Consider the following 25,438-nt stretch of genomic DNA (forward strand, 5'->3'; position numbering starts at 1 on the left):
ATCTTCAAATAATTGGTAGATTAACAACGTAATAAAGTTCTCACTTTATGGTAAATTCTCATATAATATTTTATAAACAAAGTTTAATAGTTGCTAGTTTTACATGAACAATACAAAATGAGAGTGGTCCATTCAATTAAGTATTGAAGTTTGACTCATGAAAAGTTATGGTTGTCACCGACGGCTCGGAGATACGGCGGTTCGACCGCGGTCATGCACCGACGGCGTTGCAGAGTAGCAAAGCCCGAGGCACGAGGCGCGAGATGCAGAGCGGTCGGAGGCTGAGCGAGCGCGGCGCAAGCGCCCAGGTGAGTCAGGTAGGCCCGCCCCTACGCCCTCCGCGCGCCTCGCGCACCTGCCTCGCCGCTCAGTCCACCGCCACACGCCGGCCTGGCGACTTGTGCTCCGTGCACGCCGCCACTTTCTCCACACTCTCGCGAGCCCTGCGCGTTGTTTCTCGCTTCTCCCGATCGCTCAGTTTCCCGCTCCCGACTGCGACCCGGCCCTTTCCGTATCCGATTCGACTTGCCGCGAAACTTTGTACGAGTTCCCGCGCCGTTCGTATCGTAGAGTTTGTCCGTTACGGGCACTCGAGGAACCGCTCAGATACGGTATTGAGGAGTCGGCGGCGCGTTCAGCCGTCGAAAGCTCGGGGGTCGGCCGTGGATGCGGTCGTGAGAGACGTTGGAGAGGCCTCGAGGAGGCCGTCGGCACGCTGTTCCCGCCGCAGCTTGGGTGCGTGTCCTACGCGACGCCGTGCGCCTGCTGCCCGCCGCTGATCCTGCAGCACCCGCTTCCGTTGCCACTACCTCTCCCGTTGCCCCTAGCCTTTCCGCTCCAAGCCCTTGACCCCCAAGTCGGTAAACACCAACGTCTGCTGCTCTCTAACATGGTAAGTCAGTTCAATGTTTCCCGCCTCTCGGCACGCACTCGACCTCGACGATAAGTTTCCGCGCGTAGAGAGCTCGGCGCTTGCAAACTTATGAACGTGCGAATCTGATAACAACACTCGCGGTTCCGCGACTAATTTATCGCGATGTTATCAGTGTTTTCGTAAGGAGAGTGCTGTTCTATTGTCACAACCCTCGCAGCATCGGACTATATAAACGTACGTCAAGTGACTATTGGTAGGAAATAAGTTGAACATGATAATAGTCCAGAATTATTAGTGATAAGTTTAAGTTTAAGTTTTCGCACGTGTGAGTTAAGATTATTACAGATTTAGTCACGTCCCTAACTTTGAGTATCCCGTAAGACTATCAGAATTAATAACTAAGTTTTCAATCCGAAACTTTAACGAAATAAATTTATTATTTACTTAAAATCGATCAAACCATTTATAATTAGCATAATTAATATTATTATTTAATTATTATTAAAGTTATCAATCGTCAAATATTTTTAATAATAAACATTTTATTCGTAAATCCAGTGATAATATTTGTAAAATAAACTTCTTGATCTTAATATATAATTACATATTTAAAACCCTTGCTCCCATAAGAATATCGGCAATAAAACTTCTTAACACAATTTCAAATGCAATTCGCAAGTTAAGGAAGCGTAGATCGAACAAAGCGGTCGAAGTCGATAACTAAATCAAGTTTTGTTTATAATTCAAAAGAGATTCTTATCTTATTTCCAATGTGCCAGCGACTGGTCGCACCCCGGCCATGAAAGTAAACGGTGATGATAGAACTTTGACTCAAAATGGAAGTCGCATCAAACTTTTCTCATTAAGACCTTCCATCAAAGGTAGTGTGTTTACGTTATTTTAATACCAGCTTATTACATACAAATCTTATTTACTTTTTCGAACTCGCCAACCGAACCAATAAAACATTATTATTATACGAAATATTAATCTTAAGAATTTATTATAACGCTAACAAAAAAAATGTTATTAGTTCTCGATGTGATTTGACCGTTTGTAGATTCATTTAATTCACCCGTATTATAAATAACGCAATTTCAATGCACATACTGAATACGAAGGGAATCAGACGACTCCATTCAATTGATATTCGTTTTAAAATCATTAGTATTTATAACACGTTCATTCAAAATATTATAAATACGCGACAATATAACGGTCGATAAACACCGTAGACACATTACTATGCAAAACTTTTCTTGTTTCTCATAACTTGCTTTATAACGGCAAATATGAAAGACAATGCGGTATGTAAACAATTAATGAGCTTTATGTGCGCTAGAATGTATTACTTCTATTTACTTTTGTAATGTTACATAAAATGATGACGTCAAGAAATAAAAATAGTTTTTATTTTTAATTTTCGAACGCAATTTTAATATTGGTATTCTATATTAATTGTTTTGATTTCGAAGGCATGAGTGATGTATAATTATAGAGACAACTGCTGTGGATACCATCGTTGACGGTGCATTGACTGCCCATAGACGGCAGTAACCACTTAAAATCAAGTGGCAATTCACCATATTATATCTATATGTAATAAAATACAACACCACACAACAGATTAATATCAATCAATTAATTACATACAAGTTAATTCAATCAAATTACTTTATTTACAAATACATTTTTTGGAAAAGTAAAACAACCAACGTTTCGGATAGCTTCTCTGATCGGGCAAAATAAACTCAGCGAAATTTTTAGTTCTCGGTAATCGTTTACAAATGTAGAGACGTATTAGTCTGCAGATCGTTTAAGTTCCAATGTGATTTAAATAACTTAAAACAAAGACATATCTATATCGCACCTCTGGACGTAATATTGAAGCTTGAAATTTACGTTTGTACCGATTTTTTCGTATCGTTTTTTTTTTCGTAATAGAAATCATCGCATGCAGCGTGGCTGACGCTCGTCGTTATATCAGTTTCACCGCAATTTCGCTCGAAAGCGACGACTCAACGCGACCGCGCGAAACGGTATTCACAACACAAATATGCGCTTAATTGCATTCAGAAATCTAACAAGTGTATTAATTTCGTTCCATCAATCAATTATGTTACAAAAACAGTGATTCGACCGCGTTATTTTATACAAGAACTAGCTTCATTGAATTTCAACGCAGCCTAAAACCATCACAATGTAATTTATTATATAATTATATTTAAGTAACATTAGTATTTTTAAAATACTACTGAATGTGTAGCACTTCACTTAATATAATTGTTAAATAACGATTCAAAAGTGCTTGTAAAAGCCTCCTTGATTAAAGTATATTTTGATTATGATAAGACACAAATTTTAGTACTAAACCCATTTTTATATAAGTTCGACAAAGCTTATCAAAACAGTGTGATGAGTTCGTAGTATGAATTGAAAGAACGTATAAACTAAACACAGACACCGTCGCAATACTCTTATATATACATGTCATTAAGTGAGGGCTTTATCATCATATCATTGCGAACTCTGAGAGGCCCCCAAGCGTCATTCAAGAGACTTATTATTCAATTTCAAATATAAGCGATGGCGTTTCTTATACAATAGTCGCGGTCGAAAATTTAAATTTCGTTTTAATTCGATTCATTTTTAAATTTGGAATTCTTATTATTTTCTGTATAATGTTAATGTGTTATAACACTTAAAATATTTATTTGCTGTTTTTTAAGTACAGATAAATAAATAAACTTTGCGAATATTGAAATGTTATTGATATGTTAAAGAGATAGGTCCAAATCACATCGTAGACTTGGGTAGAAAAATAAAAATATTATTCTTACAATTATAGTGTATTAGATGCAAACTTTAATTTAACTCTTCAAATTTTCTTCGACAACAAAAAAATTAAGCGATAACAAACACTTATGTCTTACGAGATAACAATTAATTAGTCACAAAATGTTAATAACGATGATAATTTACATAACCATTCAAGATTAAGTCAAGAGATTCAGTTTATAAAATAACCTCGTTATTTAATACAAAACAATTTTTTGGTATGAATGTTATTTGAAACAAAAATCTTCTAAGTTATTTTTACTATTGTAATAATAATGCAATAACAATCATTAATCTTATATGGAGCAAGATCTATGATATTTGAAATAAAAACTATACATGAAAAAAAAAAACATTTATTAAAAAAAATATTTATATAATGATAAGTTAAAGCCTCTCCTCCGTATCTTGCTGTTCCCAACAGGGTCCATAATGATCTCATTATTATAAGCTCCCTATCTAAGTATCACGGAATGCAATGAGCGATTGTGTATAATAATATATTTTTTGTTATTAGTAAATTATATTGTATACTTCCAACTACTAACACTTCAAAAGTAGTGTAAGTAGCTCCAATTAAATCTATTGCTTATTATTGAGTGATTTAAATTGTGAAAGAAATACCGAAAAATAATAACATCTGTTTTGATGTTCGTATGCGTTGCAAAATAAATTATTTATAATACAAACCGTTATATATTATATAATGATTCACTGCGTCCTATGATCAAATTTTAGAAGAAAAACACTTTTGACATAATATTAGGTCCATAATTAAACAAGTAGTTCCTTTGTAAATTAGTCATACTATAAATAAAAACATTATTAGAACTTATATACGTATGCTTTAAATTAAGAACACAATATTAAATTATATTTATTAAAAAAAAATCTAAATTTAAAAATCGAATTATTTAAACTTTTCAATGAATACTTTATTAACACACCAACGGCTATGTATATTATTATGTAATTACAATTATATCTTATAACGCTAACTTCTGCACTTTAGGCCGGGAATTAATAATAAAGGTCATCGTGCTGGCTTACGAACCGGAACGCCCATAGTCTAACGTGTGGCGAGTAAAAAACTGACTATTGGTTGAAATAAAACAATATTATATTATTAGCTCGATGATACACACCTGCGTTTTTTGTTAAACGTATCTATTGATCGAGTATCAAAACCTTGAAATAGTTAAATAAAGATTAAATAAACAATGAAAATTCGCAAAGAAAACATCATTTGATTGTGGTGTTCTCATAAAATATACTTCAAATACACTGATGACGACCGTGAGAATCGGACAGATTTAATACGACGCAGTTATATTTTGAAGTCAATCAATTAAATTTTTTGGTTTCCTATCAAACGTGCCGAATTCCGGTACAGTTAATTATAGTAATTATTATAATTTATGTATAACTTGAATACGATCGTACAATTACGACTGAGCTTAGTACGATTAAAGAATTTATGAAGATAAACATACTACTTCTCGTGTAAAAAATATACATGCTTTACTGATCTTGTCAAAATGATTGAGATGATTTCAATGTTGAAGGTTTTACTAGACGCCCTTGGAGAAGTGTTGCCCTATACCCAACTTGGTGTTCTGATACGATATATAATTGGTACCCAATTAGAATCATATTCCCCATAGGTAGCTTTACATATAATTTAATTATCACTTGGTGAAAATCAATTGGTTTGGTTTTTTTTTGTTTTTTTTTTATGGTATAGTTTGGTGGACGAGCAGATGGGCCACCTAATGGTAAGTGGTCACCATCACCCATAGACAATGACGCTGTAAGAAATATTACATCGTCGATGTGCCATCAACCTTGGGAACTAAGTTGCTATGTCCCTTGTGCCTGCAGTTACACTGGCTCACTCACCCTTCAAACTGGAACACAACAATACTGAGTACTGTTATTTGGCGGTAGAATAACTGATGAGTGGGTGGTACCTACCCAGACGGGCTTGCACAAAGCCCTACCACCAATTAAACTCCATCAACTGCAACTCCATCTGGGTAGGTACCATCCACTTATTATATAATCTACCGCTAAGCAGGAATATTTAGTATTGCTGATATACGGGGTCAGTGAGCCAGTGTAACAGGCACAATGGATGTAAAATCAGTTCTCAAAATTTGTAGCGCATTGGTTATATAACAAATTAACTTACCATTAAATGGTCAATTTAAAGTCAGTCTACCCAAGACATAAAAATAATCACTAGTACAGAACCAAAATATTTGTATGGGCGGATTCTTTTATCGAATAGAATATTGCATAGCTTAATCTATACAGGCTCATATCAAATTAGATTAATATATATTTGTGAACACACGAGTAAAGCTAATATGGAGCGTGTTATAAAAATCTCATAACACTCGAAGCGTTTTGTTTTTTCTCCTTTGCGATAGTTAAATACGGTACGTTACTAGATTTCAGAGTAACGAATTTTTCTCCCTAATTACTCGGTGTCAGAGCGATTGTGCAGGAAATGCTCTCGCGCCGGACAAAGAGGTCTGCGACGTTCATTAATAAGATCCTTCTTACTGCAATTTCCCTGAATAAAACCCCGGGGTCTCGTTAAAAATATTAATATCGGCGATATACCCACCGCCTTAATGGTGACGATTATTTAAATCCTTTGTCTTGTTTAGCTGTATCGCTTTTAATTACAAATTCATTACGCGGCATTAATTTTAAAGTTTTATTAATAGTAGTAGTGTTATTTGACGACCTCCGAGGTCGAGTGGTGTGTACACCGGGTTCATGGGTACGCCACTCCGAGGTCCGGGGTTTGATTCCCGGCCGATTCGATGTAGAAAATTCATTAGGTTTCTTTGTTGTCTTGGGTCTGGGTGTTTGTGGTACCGTCGTTACTTCTGATTTGCCATAACACAAGTGCTTTAGCTACTTACATTGGGATCAGAGTAATGTGTGTGATGTTGTCCAATGTTTATTTATTTATTATGACACTCCACATATCATTAAAACGCAAAAGAAAATGTGAACATGGCAAATCAATTACGTCACAGAGGAAAACAGAGCATGAAATAGAAAGCCTGCTAAATAGAAAAGGTCCTACAGTTTATTTATTTTTTGTTTTATAACACAGTTTCATTCTACTTATAAATTCTTTTTAATTTTACGTTTGCCACCCATATTTCAACAAAGTCCTCTCGCTTGCTAGATCCGTTATAATGTCTTCATAAAAAATACGTCACGACGAAGAAAGGGTAGGGAAAAAGGTGCTTCTCGCCTCTTTGTGATACAGGTAATGAAAAAAAAGGGGTCATCATAAGATGTTTTTACATAAGCTTATTAATTTAACTTTACCTCTGCATTTTCATAAACGTCCTCCGATACGTTTTGTATCGAATTTACTTTTAATATAATTCATTTAAGTTGAATGTTTGTGTGCATTATTAATTTTAAATTCTAAAAAAAAAATTCGAATTTTAAAATTTTACTTACAGTAGAAAATAGTGCAATCCGTAAAGTTAAATAATGTGTATGGACTTGGTGAATACACTTAGGCAGATTTTCATGCGATATGATGATACGATGTTTTTCTTCCAAGTGGAAAATAATTACAAATAAAAGCTACTTGGATTTGAACCAGCACTTACGGGCCGAGATACACGTGGCCTCACCATTGAAGCATATCGGTTCTCATATAAGTTATACAGTTATACAGTTATACAGTGTGATGTATATACGGTATAATACTTGTATCTGGTTCATTAATACTATTTAATTCTTAAATTTAAAAGAAATTTAATCCGTCATAGATTTACTTTACTTTGGAATACTGAAATTTAAAATTATCAATATCTATTTTCACAATTAAAATAATTGGCTATATAATTGAGTTCTTAATTTGTGTTTAATTTACATCTATGATATTTCGTCAATTGTGTGCGATAATTATTTGTATTGAGAACTTAAATACACACACACACACACGTTAAATTACGTACATATATATTGACGTATTTCTTTACGTGCTCATTAAAAAGTTTTCAAATCTTCCAAAACAAAGGTTGTCTTGAAATTGGTAGCAAGCGATAACAGTATTTTGCATAATATGTTATATAGGTTATAATATTTTTTTTAATATAAAAAAAACTTGTTTTAAATTAAAAAAAGTATATCACCGCTTCTTAGAAATTAGTCAATACACAAAGACAGTCTTTTCCTTTGATGACTTGGATTATAAATATTGAGTGAATTCTGACGTGTTTTCAGCGGACATGCAATCTATATTTAAATAATATATATATAATATTAGCTATACATTACAAGTGTATACAATTTTTACTGGAAAATTTTACATTGTACTAAGAAAATCTTTATAAAATGTTATAGTTTTTGCCGATACGGTAACATTCTTAGCAGTGAGTACACAATGCGTGTGAAAGTGTGCCTGAGAAAGAACCCGCAAAGGGCTATTAGTTCATAAGAGATACTTCACTGTCAACAAAATCCAAGTCTTATATATATAATAATAAAGCACAATATTAAAAAAATGTCTTAAAATTTATTTATCTAAAAATATTGTTGCAAAATTAGATGTGACAAAGAAGTTGTTGAAGTATATTAATAAGAGTGTAATAAGAAAATAATAGCTTGTAAATTTATCCAGCCTCCTTTCAATCCGAAATTTATCAATAGTTTAATCCACTACCTAAAAATTTTACTTATAGTGGGAAATACTGCAACTCATCGAATTAAATAATACGGTATCTAAAGCACAGGGGAAAAACCTTTCAGATTTCGCGGTTGGCAGCATATTGATACATAAGGATCTATATTTTTTACTTGGTGGTAGGGCTTTGTGCCAGCTCGTCTGGTAGGTACCACCCACTCATCAGTTATTCTATCGCCAAATAACAGTACTCAGTATTGTTGTGTTCCGGTTTGAAGGGTGAGTGAGCCAGTGTAACTACATGCACAAGGGACATAACATCTTAGTTCTCAAGGTTGGTGACACATTGAAGATGTAAGGAATAGTTAATATTTCTTACAGCTTCATTGTCTATGGGTGATGGTGACCACTTACCATCAGGTGGCCCATATGCTCGTCCGCCAACTTATACCATAAAAAAACAGTCCTTATTATTGGGGATGTCCAATTATCATTCAGTAATTATTGGAATTGCCGTCATCTGTTTTCATAAATAAAAATATCTTATGCTATCATTTAAAAATTTTTACTTTCCGATCTTGAAATGAATTATGAACGCCTTAAATTAAAAGTCAGTGGTGTTTGTTCGTATTGAAAACGATCTTAAAGATGACAGATGCAGGTTAACAAGTGACGTAGTTCACCTACTGAACTTAACACGGCTGTTTGCATATCAACATATAAATATTATGTATATTTATTTCATAAAATGAATGTAATAATCTCGATCGCATTAATTGCGATCTTATACTTATATAACGCTTATAAATTTCTCATTAGTCACAAGTCTTCTTAATTAAAATATTAATTAATATAACTAATATGTATTCCTTAGTCTTTAACATAGTGTAAAATAATAGTTATTATTAAGTAATCCTGGCTTGTTAACGTAAATATATCGATGAATTTGTTTCTTTTTCGATGCGTTATCATCCGTTGATAATAATAACAACATTATGAATACTTAATCTTGATTTAACAATAAAAAAAACGTTAAATATTTATATTAATGATTCCATTTGAATATGGAACGAAGCCCTTGATGATACCGGCCTCTTAAATACGGATTCTTCTTAGGAAAACATTATCCTATAACGTTGATTACAATGTAAACTGTGGCATATATATTTAAAACAAGAATATACATTTAACATTCATTTGTTATTGTATTAATTCTACTTAAATTACATCTAATGAGCGTTATTTTTTCTTAAATTGTAGCTGTACAAATATATACATTAAAGAAAATTCGAACGTACGAACGTATGATCTATGTATTCTAAGATAAGTAAAGTGTAAACAAGTTACCGTTATGCTTTAAATCATCATTATTTTTATGGTTATTAATTTGAAATTAGAACAGTTCATGTGAACAAAAAAGTTGAAATAAATATCTTATGATGTCCACGTCTCGGTGTGGAGCAGTCTTAACGTTAGTTGCTAAATAATAGTTTTGATATCGTTCGTTACAGCGCCCGTAAACCAATATTGCCTTTAATGGTCGGCCATTTGATTGTTTATACAGGTTTTCCTCTGTAAAATTCGAAACTCATGGTGAGATTTAATACTTTGCTAACAAATCGTTGCTGTTTTCGTGAAACATGGATTGAAAAATATTTACCTTTTAATATTTTAACTTTTAAACGGTACGGATTCGGAAAAATATTTTATAATGTGACTTTTATATGGCGATAAGTTTTGTACTGCATTTTGATTTTTATTCGCTAATGTTATAAGGTTGTTAATTATTTAACAAGTGCAATAATTATTATTGTATGTTCTCATATTAATATCTAATAAATCGCTTATAAGTTATGATTTATTCATAACTAAACAACACAGTTGATACGAGGTTATCGAGAAAATACCGCGTAAATTTTTTTCGAATTTAATTTAGCAGATTCGTGATAGTTTTGTTGTAACACTATAACTCTTGAAACAATGGCGGCTCGCGCCAGGAATAACCGCGGAACACAAACAGACTGCCAGACACCGGCCTCTAAACACTGTAAAGATTTCTATAGCCGGTTATGTGGAGCTTACAAAAACTAATATAATTTTGGAAAGTATGAAATTTTCCTTGAAACTATTTGGCGTTTGTACACATATATGCATTATTGTTATACTTGTAAATATGTAGTTTGTCATAGTTCTTCATATATTATACTAATTAGATAGCAGAAATATAAATTCATTTGAACATTTACAAATTGTATGACTTCAATTTGAACTAACTGTACTTTATTACACATATACTTACATACATTAATATAAGTAAGCGCATTAGCATTTTTATTATTATATTTCTGACGCTGAAACCACATTCAAACCATGGTTGTCGTAAGAATTAAGAAAAGTTTTATGAAGAGCAACCATCAATTGAAACCGTAAGAGCTTCAATCATTGGTTTAGTGGCGGTTAGCCAACTGATCAACCAAATAATTCCCAACGAGGGTCAGCGTCACAAAAGTCTATCTGATTTAACTTATACACAATATCTTTATGAATAAAATTAGGGCGCTTCCGTTGCTAATATTTTTTTTGAGACAATTCCTTTCACACATAATGTGTTCAAATAAGGTGCAGTCTTTCACTACTATTTTCATCAGCGAGTGTATGCCAAAGGTCTCTGGAACTTTCCTTTAGATTTCACTAATTATATAACGGAATTTTTAAGTTAGTAAATATTAGTGATTTTAATATCTTTGTTCATATCACAAAAGGCTTAGAAAATAATGTCCTACTCAAGAGTTCGATCAGTTTTTAGTTGAGATCACTTGCAGACATACTAAGGACATACACTTAATTTTCTCATAGTAAGTTTTTATATATATATATTTTTGGTATGTAAGTAGATTAATAATAAATTTACTTAAACAGAAAAAAAATAGAATTTCAAAAATCGAACGTTTGATCACATTTACTCATAAGTTTATTGTCTGTTAAAGAATCTATGAATACGCAGAGCATTGAAAACGAAAAGTATATTCAACGCTTTCTGAATACAGCTGAAAACAATTCAGCAACCGGATGCGCTGAACTAACTGCCTACAATAGTGTTACATTCCAAACAGGGCATGACTGAAGCTGTTTCGACTTCATAGCTGACTGCGTTACGCGAATCAATATAGTTTTCATAAAACAATAAATTCATTTGTTTCTAGAAATTATTAATAAAACAACCATCACAAATATACCAGATATCAACCAACTAGTCTTCAGCGTTAAGAAAATTTTAGATTTATTCATGTTCTTTATGATATATTAAAAACTGTAGGCTGAAAAAATATTTATAAAATAAATTCATTTAAAATAATAATGACAGTAATCCCAATAAATACTTATTGGTGCGATAATAGGATGGTTAGACTTATGTTATTAAAGATTTGCTAAATCGGGACTTTTAAAAAAAAAGATGAGAGCTTAAAATGAAAAATCTGGACCGAGTTATTACCACTATATGAAATGGTAGGAAAAATGAACTCTTATAGTAAAACGGGGCATGTCCTAATGTAAGCAAATTGCCGTCACAGCCTTTCAACGTCCGGTCGCGGCTATCATTTCCAAGATAAGCGCTTAAAAGCCTGCTGGAAAACGCTTTCAGTAGACAGACTATTACGAGGTGTTTCCATACTTTTTGCTCGTCGCAAATATCATTTTGCACGTACATGTATTATGTATACATTCATATCTGTATTGATCGTCATAATTTATTTTCATTTGATAAATAATTACAAATATTGGACAACATCACATACATTACTCTGATCCCAATGTAAACAGCTAAAGCACTTGTGTTATGGAAAATCAGAAGTAACTACGGTACCACAAACACCCAGACCTAAGACAACGTAGTAAACTAACAAATTTTCTAAGTCGACTCGGCCGGGAATCGAACCCGGGACCTCGGAGTGGCGCATCCATGAAAAAAGGTGTACACACTACTCAACCAAGGAGGTCGTCAGTATTTGATAATATCAACAAAACACGTTCTATTTTTTTTAGTATCAAGTAATGTTAGTGAGACCTTCACCTAAATTCCTGTCATTACATAAATAAAAAAAAGTAATTTTTATAATGTTATTTGTTGCGCTATCGACGAAGAAATTCCGTAATTTACAAACAAAGAAAGAATATATACGAGTATGATGTTAGAATAGTTTAATTATTGTATGTGTTATAATACAAGGAATTATAATTATAATATAATATATATTATAAAGGTTATTTGCGAAAGAGTATCTTTTGTCGGTATTTAATTCGTCTATAATTATAATTCATTATTATATATAATGTTGGATATTTAAAAATATATTTGATACATTAATAAAAAAAAATTTAGCTTTAACTAACTATTTTGACTGTTTTATTCATCAAAATACAATGTACAATTCGAATTAAAATAAGTCGGGAGCAACAGTTCTTTGTGTTCATGGTAAGCTAGCCGGGAAGGAGAGCGTACGGGGGAAAGTTAGGGAGGGAGGGAGGGGGTACTTGCAACGTAATGCCGCTGCACTTGCCCTGGTCAGGAAGCGCGGCGGAATGCCGTCAGTCGCGTTTGTAGGGGAAAGGGGGGTGTGGGGGCAATGCACGCTGCGCCGGCGCAACTCTCGAACTCCCATTCAGTCGGTTTTATTAACTATTCTAACTTTTATGTTTGTTTATTATTTTCGAATCGAACATCAAAATTTTTGAATTACAAACGTTTAAATTTCGAACGCCAGATATTTTCAATAAACATGACAATCAAATTTGTTAACATTAAATTCACAGAAAACCATCGCTATCTATTCCATTTAATATAACCAAAGAAATGATTTTAGGTTTTGATTCGGGGAAAAAAATATATAAGCGACCTTACGTATATGTTACACACAAAACGTGCAAGGAACAGTACACGTCATGCAATACAGATCGCTGCTTTGATGCGATGCGCCGCAATTTCTCTGTGCCGAGTTCGAAACGCAACGGGTACTAGGAGCGCACGTTATATGCACTCTCGAAAGGGATTACCTACTAGTTGGCGGGCAGCGATTAACTGACGCCCGTGGTTGCCTATTGGCTTGTTCCAAACAGTAATAACGTTTGGATTCACCTTCGGTATGCTTTATTGCGTTCTGTACTTATAAAAATTTCTGAGATATTTTTAGAATTATATGACACATACGATGACAGTTATCAAGATAATTTGTATCTTATAATTAACACAATAGAATGTATTTTGTTTTAAATATTGTATAGGTTTCAATCATTTGAATCATTCTTAATTTTTTTCCTTTTCATTTCCAGGTACGTGCGTGTGGTTAGAGAAAGTTGAAGTATATTTTGCATTAGCCGTGCGTAAGTAGTGGATTTATTATGCCTAGATCGCGTTTTGGTTTAATTTCGGTTCACGATGCCTTTAAAACGAACCCTAATAGAGCCTGTATTTTACGTTAATGACCATCGTCGCAACAACGCTTAAGTAGAGACCCGTGGAACTTGCGGAAAACGTCAAAAACTTAGTGGAAACTCGTATTTTTCAACGTCACTAAAACAACGATGCAAGTTTAAAGTAAAGATATTGTCTTGTAAAGGTAAATCAGCCAGGTTCCGTGACTGACTTACGACAACTCTTTAAAGCGTGCTCTTTATTCAAAAATTTAATAGCGATTTGTTTGTACAACGTATCGAACATATGTGATTGAATTATTTTATGCATAATCTTCATCAACAGAAATTTAAACCAATTGGATGGTTTCTACCGTTGCATAAAAGTTATTAGTCATATAACAATTTTACATTAAGATAATTTTCTTTAGCGAATAATATCATCAGAATTAAAAAAAAGTTGACACTACATTAAAACCTATTTGCAATTAATGAAACTATTTCGGCATTTCAATTTGAATTTGGAACAATTATGGAACAAGATTTAATTTATCACATGATGAAATATTCTGTCGGCTGTTCTGTGTACTATTTGCAAAACATTGACGTGAAGTCTATAGAATTTGAATGCTTGTAGTGTCTCTTCGAATAGTGATTACACTTTGGAGCTCAGAACGAGGTGAACAAACAAAAAGGCTTTCAGAAGCAGTAGTAGGTCTGAGCTGCAATCGATCCCGTATTTGGGTACTCCGCGGGTTTTCGTTGCAAATGTTTATCCATATTTGAATATATGACAAATTCTCTCTTGGAACGCAGGTCGATGAAATAAATTCCAATTTCTCACATTTGATATTTGTATGTAAGATGATGTTTGATGATCACGTATTTAATATATACAATATCCACAGACGATTCTAAATTATCTATTCAAGTTGTGTTAAGCGTAAAATTCTGAGTTTTTATCGACGCTGATCGTGATTTACGCTGGCATCGTGGACATAGCAAAAACGCCTCAAACCTTTCGCAACTAGCAATGAAATATGTACGTATTCCAACAACAAAACATGGACTAACTAAAATTTACCGTGTTTCACTGTACTCTGTGTGAAATATCGAATGTGCCAACAGTCCCCAGGTGCGGTTCAAACGGCGCAAGTTTCACTAATGTGCGGCTTAAATGATGACAGCGCTGTAGGACGGTCTCGCCTAAGTCTACTCGGTAGCTGTCCAACTCTATAGGCTTCTAGATATCGACTTTATTTATGTTTTGCTTCCCCCCATTCTAAGCGTTTCAGCTTTTATCTTGCACATTATGGTATGCGTGTTACTTATTTATTGCCACAAGTTTTAAAAGATGTTGCGTATTCGTGTGGAACGGCGGGCGATGTTTTAAAGATGAGATTGCTAAATGATGCGGAATGCTCTAGTTTTAAGTGCTTCGTGCTGAGTCTACTTGATTTAAAACTTTTTGTTTATTTAAATTCATTAAATTATGTATTTATGAAAAAATAAAAAAGTTTTGGATTCGCACATAAATTTTGATTTTCGTTATCTGTGGAAAATATTTTGTAGCGTCATTTTATTTATAGATATGTAAACATCTGTGGACGCCAGTATTTTCTCCCGTGGGAGACAAAACAAGCTACTCGTGATAGAATTCGTAAGTAAGAGTCCAAATGCTTATAAATCGTCATTCTACTTTCGTAGATTTAGGTTGCGCAGTCCTAGCCAACGTTTCATACGCGTTCAAGAACATATTTAGCGGGAGTGTTTAAATACCTGCCACTTGTAGCTTAACGAGAAGATTGCTATGAGAAGAAAGTTTCCAACCTTAAGTAATCGAAGCTGGTGGCAAGAACAAACTAAGTTTTTATCAGCTAACTTCCAAGCTTACAAAGCGTCCATGAAGGATTTACTGTCAATAAACTAGCCTTACATTCAAGTTATTTATTATAAGAACATGTAATGCGTGTTTGCATGCATATTTTGAATTAAGTTATAAGACTGCCTCTTTAAGTATTATATCTGTATCCTTAACTATATTAATTTATCAAATGACGGGTTTTGACGATATAAAAACGATTATATTCAACAAAAAAAAAAGTTTTTAAATCAATCTAATTTATCGAGAAAAATATGTCATATTTTATTTATTCGAAAAACGTTCTATTTTTAAATATGAATTCAGTTTAAATTTTAGACCTATGTAATAAATCTAAATTCATTTGAAAAACGGAAATCGAATGTGAAACAGTGATTTCAGTCGATCTGCTATCTTGTTATTTCGTGAGAACAAACTCGAAACTCGAGATGTTCGAGAAACTTCAGAAAGTGACATTGATTATAAATAAGTCAAACCCTGCATGGATCATAACAGAGTAACCAATGTAATATTTCTCGAATAACTGATTCCTTACAGAACTCAAGATAAATTCTTTGACTTTACGATACACCACGGTTAATTGGGGTACACAAAAAAGTCAAGACATCACTTTGGAACTTCCAAAAGTATCAGTGTCTCTCTGATATATTTATCATGTAATATACATATAAACCGTCCTCTTGAATCAATGTATCTATTACAAAAAACCGCTTCAAAATCCATGGTGTAATATTAAAGATCTAAGCATACATAAGCACAGACAGCATCAAGCGACTTTGTTTTATATTATGTAATGATTCATTCATCAATATCATGTACGCAAGTTTATCTGTATAGGCAACCACTTTGTGGAACCAGCTTTCACCGGTTTTCAACCGACTTCCAAAAGGAGGAGGTTATCAATTCGTCTGTAATTTTTACGAACCGACACGACATGGGAACCTTCAATAAAAGAGCGTACTCCTTCCTTAAAGGCCGGCAACGCACCTGCAAGTCCCCTGGTGTTGCAGATGTAAATGGGAGGTGCAACACTAATCAGTTATTCTATCACTCAGTAATGTTGTGTTTCGGTTTGAAGCATACAACTTCTTTGTTTTGGAAGTTGATCGTTCATTCACCCTTTGCCGATGTTATAAGGAAAAAAGAAATCGCTTCAAATTATCGAACATTTAATACAGGTATATAGAGCACCCAGAAATAGTCGTGTAATAAAAATGGTGTAGCACGGAGCATTAATTGTCACAGGTGTCGATTACCGCCATGACACTCCTTTTTTAAATGTCCTTTTATATTTTTCGATTGTTTGTGTCGAAATTGATATTTTATTGTCTCTGCGAGTAATCGACCATTTTCGTTTGTATTTGCATGTAACTTTTTTCATATTGCATTTTATAAATGAGTTTTAAAAATGGAACGCTTTTTCTATTAGCGATGAGGTGATTTAATTTCCGTTGTTAAGTCTTGAACAGATTTGGTCTAGTCATCCAAATTACAAAATTAGTGAAGGTGATGTTTGATTCTTATTGCTCATAATTCGATATGAGGCAGAAGATCTATGACAGTAAAGATTAAATAGATCAACTTAACCTTCAGAATCAACTCCACAAACTTGAAACTCAATTATTAGTAACTTATATAACTACATATTCAAACCCAAAATCATTGAAACATCAGCACAATGAGAGGCGAAATAGATCGTTATTAGTCAAATAATTAATACGAATTTTAAAAAGCAAATTAATTGAATATTTAATAAATCAAACAAATGACCGCTCGCCCGAATGTCGGTCACGTCGAGCTCAAAGACCGAAACAGGAGGTATTGCACACAAGTGTCTTCGCAAACACGCGTTCTCTCTACTTCCGTGCTTCCCAATCCCGCCGGGACCCCAATATACATAAATATTCAGAATATGTCAATACAGCCTCGAATTCAAACATTTAAATATGGAACAGTTCGCAATGTCAAAATAAAATCTCATTAAGGAGGATGTATATCAGTCAAATAGTAAATAAACTATATTACAAAGGGCCATCAGGTTTTTGTTTGATGACGTCACCGTTATCGTTAATCAGTAGCGTGTTATCACGCTTGTACTCAAAAAGCTGACTTGATAAAAAACCCTGATAAAAATAAAAGTATACGTCCGAAACATCCAATATATTGATTTTACTAACTCCCCTTTTAGTTAGGTTTTATCGTTTTGTTGTATTCGTATTGTACATTTTATTTCCTTTTGTGTTTTCATTTGATTAATGGATCCAAAGCCTATGATATCAGACGAAACTTGTGTGACAATGATGTTGGTTTAGTAAAAATATAAAGTATTACGTATTTCATTGTAATTACCACTAATTCGTAATTATACATTTTTAGCAATAAAATAATTTAATACCTTATTAATAGCGATACTATTTCCTTTTCAATAACAAAGCTTTGTACTGTAGTTTAAATAGAGAGCAAGCTAGTTTAATAACGCACAAGAGAAAATCAAAAACCGTCACGTGTATATTAAAAAAAAATTGAAATATTACTTCCCTATAATAATTGGCTTTCGTTGTTTTTATTGTTATAAAAAATAGATAGTCGCTTTAAAAAGATGGAAATGTCTAGCATGAGAGTTTAAAAAATATTCAAATAACTGTATTTAATTTATTATATAAATACTTTTTACTTAATCTGTATACATCAGTCTATAATATACACATATTATAGACTGATGTATACTATCTTAAAAAAAAGTTTTATCAATATAACTCATATAAATAAAAAAAATTAAATTTAGAATCGAATAATATCAAACGTGTCTCTATAATACGTGATATTGGAAATATTCTCGCTCAACTAGTTTACGTACAATTTAAATAAAAAAAAGGTTTTATATGTTAACATTTTATAAAACCGATGTTAAATCATATAGAAAGCGAATAGATTTGTTAGATTAATTACAGGGCACACTATCTGAGTGTGAGAGTAAGTAGAATCAAGTTGAGGGTAAATCGTCGGTGAATCGGAAGTGATAGACGAACAAGACACTGTCCAAACACACGTAAACGTAAGTTCAACATTCGGCTCGCGGACAGGACCTGCATGCTAACAGTGTGACTACATCTCAAACGTGCTTAATCTGCAAATGAAACATTTCATACTTTAACTATAGGCATACTTGATTTTGTGCGCTATATGAATGTGGAATATTTGTCGTTTGTAAATAAAAGCCGATGTGGCCCAGTGGTTAGGACGCGTGCATATTAACCGATGATTGATGATAATTTGTGTTTATAATTCATATCATGCTCGACGGTGAAGGAGAACATCGTGTGTATGTTCCGAACCTCCTCAAAAGGAGAAGAGGCCTTAGCCCATCAGTGGGAAAATTACAGGTTGTTATTTTGTTAAACAATGAATACCGTCAATCAGTAACTTGATAGTTTACGTACTGATGAGTAGATGACCCTCAACTAGATATCTACCCAATACCCAAACAACACCAGTAGATAAGATACGAGGCATAAAACTAAGTTAGTCACAGTGATTTATTTAATAAATCAAAGCGGGTTTTTTAATATCGATTTGTTTAAAATAAAGGATTTAATAATGACAATTAAAGCGGATGTTAGCACTTTATATTTATTGGCAATTAAGTGTGAAGTCGCGAACAGCATGTCAGCTGGGAAGATAAATGTCATATCTCCATTTATGATGCCTTTATTTATTTACATTCTTGTATAATTAAATCATAATTGTACATGTTTTGCTATACAGTCATCAGGATGATGTGTAGTTCATCACCAGTAAGGAATGGATCAAGCTGATTTATGTTGACAAACCCTCCTTAGAATTATATTTGTTTAATCTCCTGTCACCATAAATGTGGTTCAGATCTTATATGCCCAGTGATATTAATATAATTTCTTTTACAAGTAGCAGACACAGAAAATGGCCAATATGTAAGTAATTCAGAGGAATAGTTAAAACTCTTTTTAAAGATATTATGACACCAAAAGCTGGAGATGTACCTCTTATATTCAATTGTTCCATTAAATTTTATGGTATATAAATGTGTAAAATTTAAAGTTATTTGTATCCATCCACTTATCTTCGCCAGCCAATTGTTTGTTTAGGTAATAGAAAATGATGTGCTTAACGGACCCATCGTGGACATTATGCAGATAGACTTCGGAATCGTTAATTGCCGGTCAAATTATTTCGTAAACGACTTATTTGATTTTATCAAGCGCAAACATTTTACGCAAAATCTGCTATATTACAAATCGCTTAAACCCTTTCAAATAATCATTTCGTTTGTGCAATATATACAAATATTGTATCCACAAAACTTTGTACATGTTTGTTTATATTTTATACCATCATAATTTAATTGTGTATTAAAAAATATGATATAAATAAAATGTTTTAAAATTCTAGATTAATAATGGACTATGGTTATTGGAGTCTTTAGTTTTAGAATCTTCAAATTTATCGGCTTTTACAAAAGGCCTATGTCAAGAAATTGTCTTTGATTGTCTGATATTAGTAATAGAGAAAAAATTCTCATCGAATCCGAGATGACACGTGACCACAAAAATATTTTACGACAAAATAATTGCAATAGCCCAAGTATTACATTTTGCGCTTCAACGGTTCTGTTTTCGAAATTTTCGTACTTCGTTAAATGGGTTTTTGATATGGAAGTAAATTTTAACACATATTTGCAACCTGCCGCTGTACAAACATGCGGGGTTGACAATAGGTGCGGAGCACTATAAAAAATTAATGTGTAGTTAGTTTCACGAGCGTTGTGAGACAAAGTTGTATGGATGATGGAAAATGCCTATTACCAAAAACTGTTTTAAACTATTTCGTACAGAACCGTGTAAAATCGGTATTAATATTAAAATTGATGCCACGAGCGCATATGATATTCAATTATGTAAGGTGAAAATTTTGAATTCAGGGATGGGTGATTGCATTCTGTACTTACTGTTTAATATAGACAGCCTGACGAGTAAATGGGCTGTCTGGTGATCGCCGTATGGCAACTAAGATGTTATTTCCCGTGTTCCTGTAATTATACTGGCTCACTATTCGAAGACCAAAAGCGACATGTACCAAGTGGTATTGGAGCGGCGTGAAACTGCAAAACCCTTCAATTACAATGTTACATTCCTGACCCTTCACCTAAAAATGTTTGCTGTTTAGCGATAGAGTTGTACAAAGACCCTCCATAGCAAAGGGTGTTCTATTTCGATCAACAATATTCAGCAATGAAACTCGAAAAAAAATGACAAGTGTCGCATAAATTCCATCAAAGTTCCTTTATCATTGATCAAATGAAATGCCATTGGGCATTATGTACAACAACAGCCTCTTGAATATATTAAAACTCCAAAAAACGGAAATGTCACTTTATCTTCAATTGACAACGAGATAAAATTGTGTCTTCTTTTATCAATATAAATCACAAGTAGGCATTTACAAGTACATTTGTCATTTTACAGAATTTGTATTAAACATAATACTACCAATTCGAAATGTATATTACTTAAAAGAATCACCAAGAATTTCAGTACTCAGTTGAATGCAATTTAATTATGATAACATATCCTGTCTGACAATGAATAAGGTATTAGTTCCACGGTTTTTAAACTCTACTAATATTATAAAAGCGAAAGTAACATCGATAGTCGTTCTGTCTGTTGTTCTTTTAAATATTCAAATTTCTTTGATCAAACACTAAAACCTCCTTTTATAAATTTTGTTATGAAATATATTATTTATTTTGTTATGAGCTGAAACTCATAATTCAGAGATTATGTCTTATGGGCAAGCCCTGAAACACGTGTAAAGCCGCGGACGATGATTAGATACGTATGTAGTAATGAAATTGTAGGTAAATCATAACACAATTATATATTAATATATATTTATTAAATTAGTACGGAATACAATCGAGAATACGTCTGATTTTGATAGGTGTTTGTCAGATCAAATAGTTTGTATTAATTTCGAATAGTTAGAGGCAAGATTAAACCTTACTTAAATTTAATTACTAACCTGCTTCGGAGTAATGTGGTGGTCATAGCAGCTCATAGCATCCTCCTCAGAGGAAAAGCACGCTAGCCGAGGCGGACCTTACGATCGTCTTTTAAAATTGGCGTTGAAAGAAATATTAACCTTTCCTTACATCGCCAATGTCCCACCAACCTTGGGCCTAAGATGTTAAGTTCCTTGTGCCTGTAGTTTCACTGGCTCACTCAACATTAAATCCGGAAAACAACTGACTTGACTATAGACTATTTGATGAGTATGTAATATGTGGTAGTTGATGACAGTGATAGTGGCAGATGACAGTTCTTTACACAAAGTCATAAGACCAAGTTCGCTACTTTTGATTTTTATTGATATAAAAACTTTTTTCTTTTATTCAATATTAAACGCATGCGTCCGGTGATTCGTGCGTGCAGTAATTCGTGAAATTTATTTGACAGTCATGTTGATTCTGTGATCCGCAAACATCCGTCTCGGATTTCTTGTTTAAAATTGAATACCGAAAAAAATACAACTCCATAAAAACATGTTTGAACATATTAGACAAAATGGAATACACATTGTTTGCAATTATTATTACTGGATGTTAAAACAAACACAGAGGCACCGCAACAAAGACCTGTAGCTATATATGTTAATTATTTATATGACCACTGCACTAATTAAATGTCAATCAAATCATACATTTATGCTACTTAATTTATACTACTTTGAATATTCGCTGACCCAGTTTCGTTGTGTCTGTTCGATTTCGTTTCATTGTTAACATACAATCAAGATATGAAACTAATTGTTGTCATTCCATATTCAAATTTTTTTATTTTTAAATTGATCATGCAGACATTTCTTGGGTTCGAAACGATTCCAGCCAGTGAGAAGTTATTAGGTGAACCAGTTCAGAAGTTCGTAATGTTTACGCTCTTGTGTCACTGTATGCACGTAACTTCTGCGGTTGAACTCTTTCCGATTTTGTCGGATTTGTCTGTCTTTGGATTATGAGAACCAGTCAACATATACTTGGTTATAATCAGTCAGAAATACATCGTCATCTACACTATTGTAAATTTGAACGTATCTCTATGTGTCTGTCTCTTTCAAACCAAACCTTTTGTGAAATTGGTTAATTTTGGTACCAAAAAGCTGGAAATCCAAGGAAGAACAAAGTATACATTTTTCCATACTTAATACCTAACCTACATTTAAAATGGGAGCAAAACTAAAAACATGTGCTTTCACTGCATCGGTGGTCTAGTCTCATTGGCTGATGATCACTCGTGATGCACTCTCTAATTGCTTACAACAGTAATCGTGCATATATTTACGTACATCTTCTTTTCTGTTCCACGGAGCGTGTCTTTGACCAAAGTTGATGGTATTGATAGAGATCTTATAATAATTAGTCTTAAATATCGAGTTATTTTAAGCAATATATCTTATCAATACCCCGAGTTAATCTATCCTATCCCAATTAATTAGTCGCTTTAAGATCAAAGAGGGACAGTTTGCGATCTTCGAGCAAAGATTTGAGCCAAGTTGGTAATGAGCTATACGGCTTAAGTTTTCGAACTCTCCCAAACAATATATCTCAACTTCCATGGAATTGTCCTGCAATAGGGTCTAATTTGAAATGTATTCCATAAACTATCGATGTCGGTAAAGATGTATTAGTTAAATAAATTTATGTGGTATCATAGTTCGGCGAGGATTAGCTCTTGAGGCCTGTACCGTAGTTTTGCAGTTCGGTCGCGTTCGTCGAATACCTGCGTTAGCGAGATTGGCGTTAATCTGTTAAATCGACTGAGGAATGAATGTTAATTTGATCCTTCAGCTCAACATTGTTTGCAAGGTTAGTTGATCGGGATGATAATTATCGTCGCTTGATTTGAAGCTGTAATGGAACTATATTTATTCATTTGTGACAAATTTCTATGATATTTGAATTTGATAGTAGTTTAAAATAGTTATTTTTTGTTCAATCTATATTAATATAAGAAATTTGAAAGTAACTCTGTCTTTCTGCCTGTCTCTTGCTTTTCCACGGCTAAAATGCTGAACCTGATTTGATGAAATTTGGTGTGATGAAAACTTAAATTCCAAGAGAGGACTTTACTTTTTTGCCTGACGCATGACAACCAACATTCTAAACCGCGAGCCGCGGTTGACTACTTGCTTAAAATAAGTTAGTGGAATTTTAAAGAGTAACCTGATGGTACCTACTGTAAGAAGATTACTGTACACTGTAAGAAATATTAATCATACCCAAAATCGTCATACGTGACCAAGTTCAAACTCTGGAATGATATCTAAATTTTGAAAATCGAATTCCTATACAAATAAAAAAAAACAGTTAATGACGTTTTGATTTGAGCCATATCGTATAATGACTTCCACGAAAGTATTACACGATGTTTTCTTCGCTAATCCGCTAATGCGAGCTGTATTAGGTTAGCGGATTCCCGCAATTTCCTCATCGCGATAGCTGTTGAAATTTTACGAGGAAACGTTCACGACGTCACGAAATTCGTCCGAAAGTTTTTCACGCACTAATTTACGTCGCCCGATCCGCCTGTCGAGCAGTCGAACGATTTATCGTCCGACGAATCACTGGGACGGCTCATTCCGGATATTGAAGCACGTAATCTCAATACAGTGTGTCTCCTCGCAATTTATCTGACGATGAATGGTCCTGCCATTATTTTCAACCCTTAACCTACCTACTTATTAATATCTCGATAATTTATTGTAAATTGCATTTTGCAAGAGTGATCCCGTGCGTGAATAAAGGCAAGGGAATGACGGTTAATAAAAGGCTTCCCTTTATATAATTTATTATATTCGGGAGGTTCAAGAATCAATTGTGATGGACCCAAATCTTTTTAACAATGACGATTATTAGTAGTTTATTTTATCGAATATAACCTCCTAATATGATGATATACATATATAAAGTTATTTTATTTCGTATATGTGAGAATGACTTGTTAACATACAATCAGTCAATCGTTTGAAAAATCACAATTAAAACATATAGCGTTACCGCTAGCTAGCGAATAGCGAATGTGAAAATCACTAAGATTAGGCATCAAATCCAGTAGTAATTCGTTTAAATAAATAACATTAGTGTAAATAGTATGCGATCTGCAGATGAGAGATCAAATTTAGCTCAAACGCTTTTTTTCTGAAGAAGATTTAAAAATATAAATAAATTTAATTTGTATTGCACATACATTTATTGCAGATTGCTTTTCCAAATTGTTTTTTTTTTCTAGAAATATATCAATATCATGTTAATGTATAACAAACAAGCGACCTGTCCCGGCTTCTGAAGGGTGCAATACTGATACTAAGTATAATATATAATTTGTTTCTTCACGGTATCGCATTACTAATTTCTAAAGTTATCAGTATTTCTTTAATATATTGTCCATGTATTATACACAAAAACCATTCTCTCGAAACACTATCTATTGAAAAAAAAACTGCATCAAAATCCGTTGCGTAATTTTAAAGATCTAAGCATACATATGGACAGGCTGTAAGCGACTATGTTTTATATTTTGTAATTTCATTATCTTTCTATAGATAAAAAGACATTTATATACATTTAAAATTGTCAGTTTATCGTACGTCTATCACAGTAAAATAACAATGATAAAAAGGTATCATTGATCCAATATCAAAGTTTTAAACAAACAAAAGGCTAAGGTTTTCGTGAGTA

At 33.3% G+C, this 25,438-nt stretch overlaps 1 protein-coding gene across 10 annotated transcripts in view; it reads left to right on the plus strand.

The window, feature by feature from the left end:
• LOC124530653 (polypyrimidine tract-binding protein 1) overlaps positions 1 to 25,438 on the plus strand; it is a 506,488-nt gene that overhangs the window by 291,917 nt on the left and 189,133 nt on the right. For 2 of the 10 annotated variants that reach the window (XM_047104899.1, XM_047104902.1), the window contains exon 1: positions 361 to 892. The exons of 7 other annotated variants lie outside the window; for them this stretch is intronic. In XM_047104899.1, the coding sequence (XP_046960855.1) occupies positions 890 to 892 (3 nt within the window). In that variant the 5' untranslated portion in view covers positions 361 to 889. Of the gene's footprint in view, positions 1 to 360; positions 893 to 13,706; positions 13,758 to 25,438 lie in introns of those variants that run through there. One more of the 10 variants, XM_047104904.1, reaches the window with a different exon arrangement.

This window comes from Vanessa cardui, chromosome 6, assembly GCF_905220365.1.
Source record: "Vanessa cardui chromosome 6, ilVanCard2.1, whole genome shotgun sequence".
Classification (NCBI taxonomy): domain Eukaryota; kingdom Metazoa; phylum Arthropoda; class Insecta; order Lepidoptera; family Nymphalidae; genus Vanessa; species Vanessa cardui.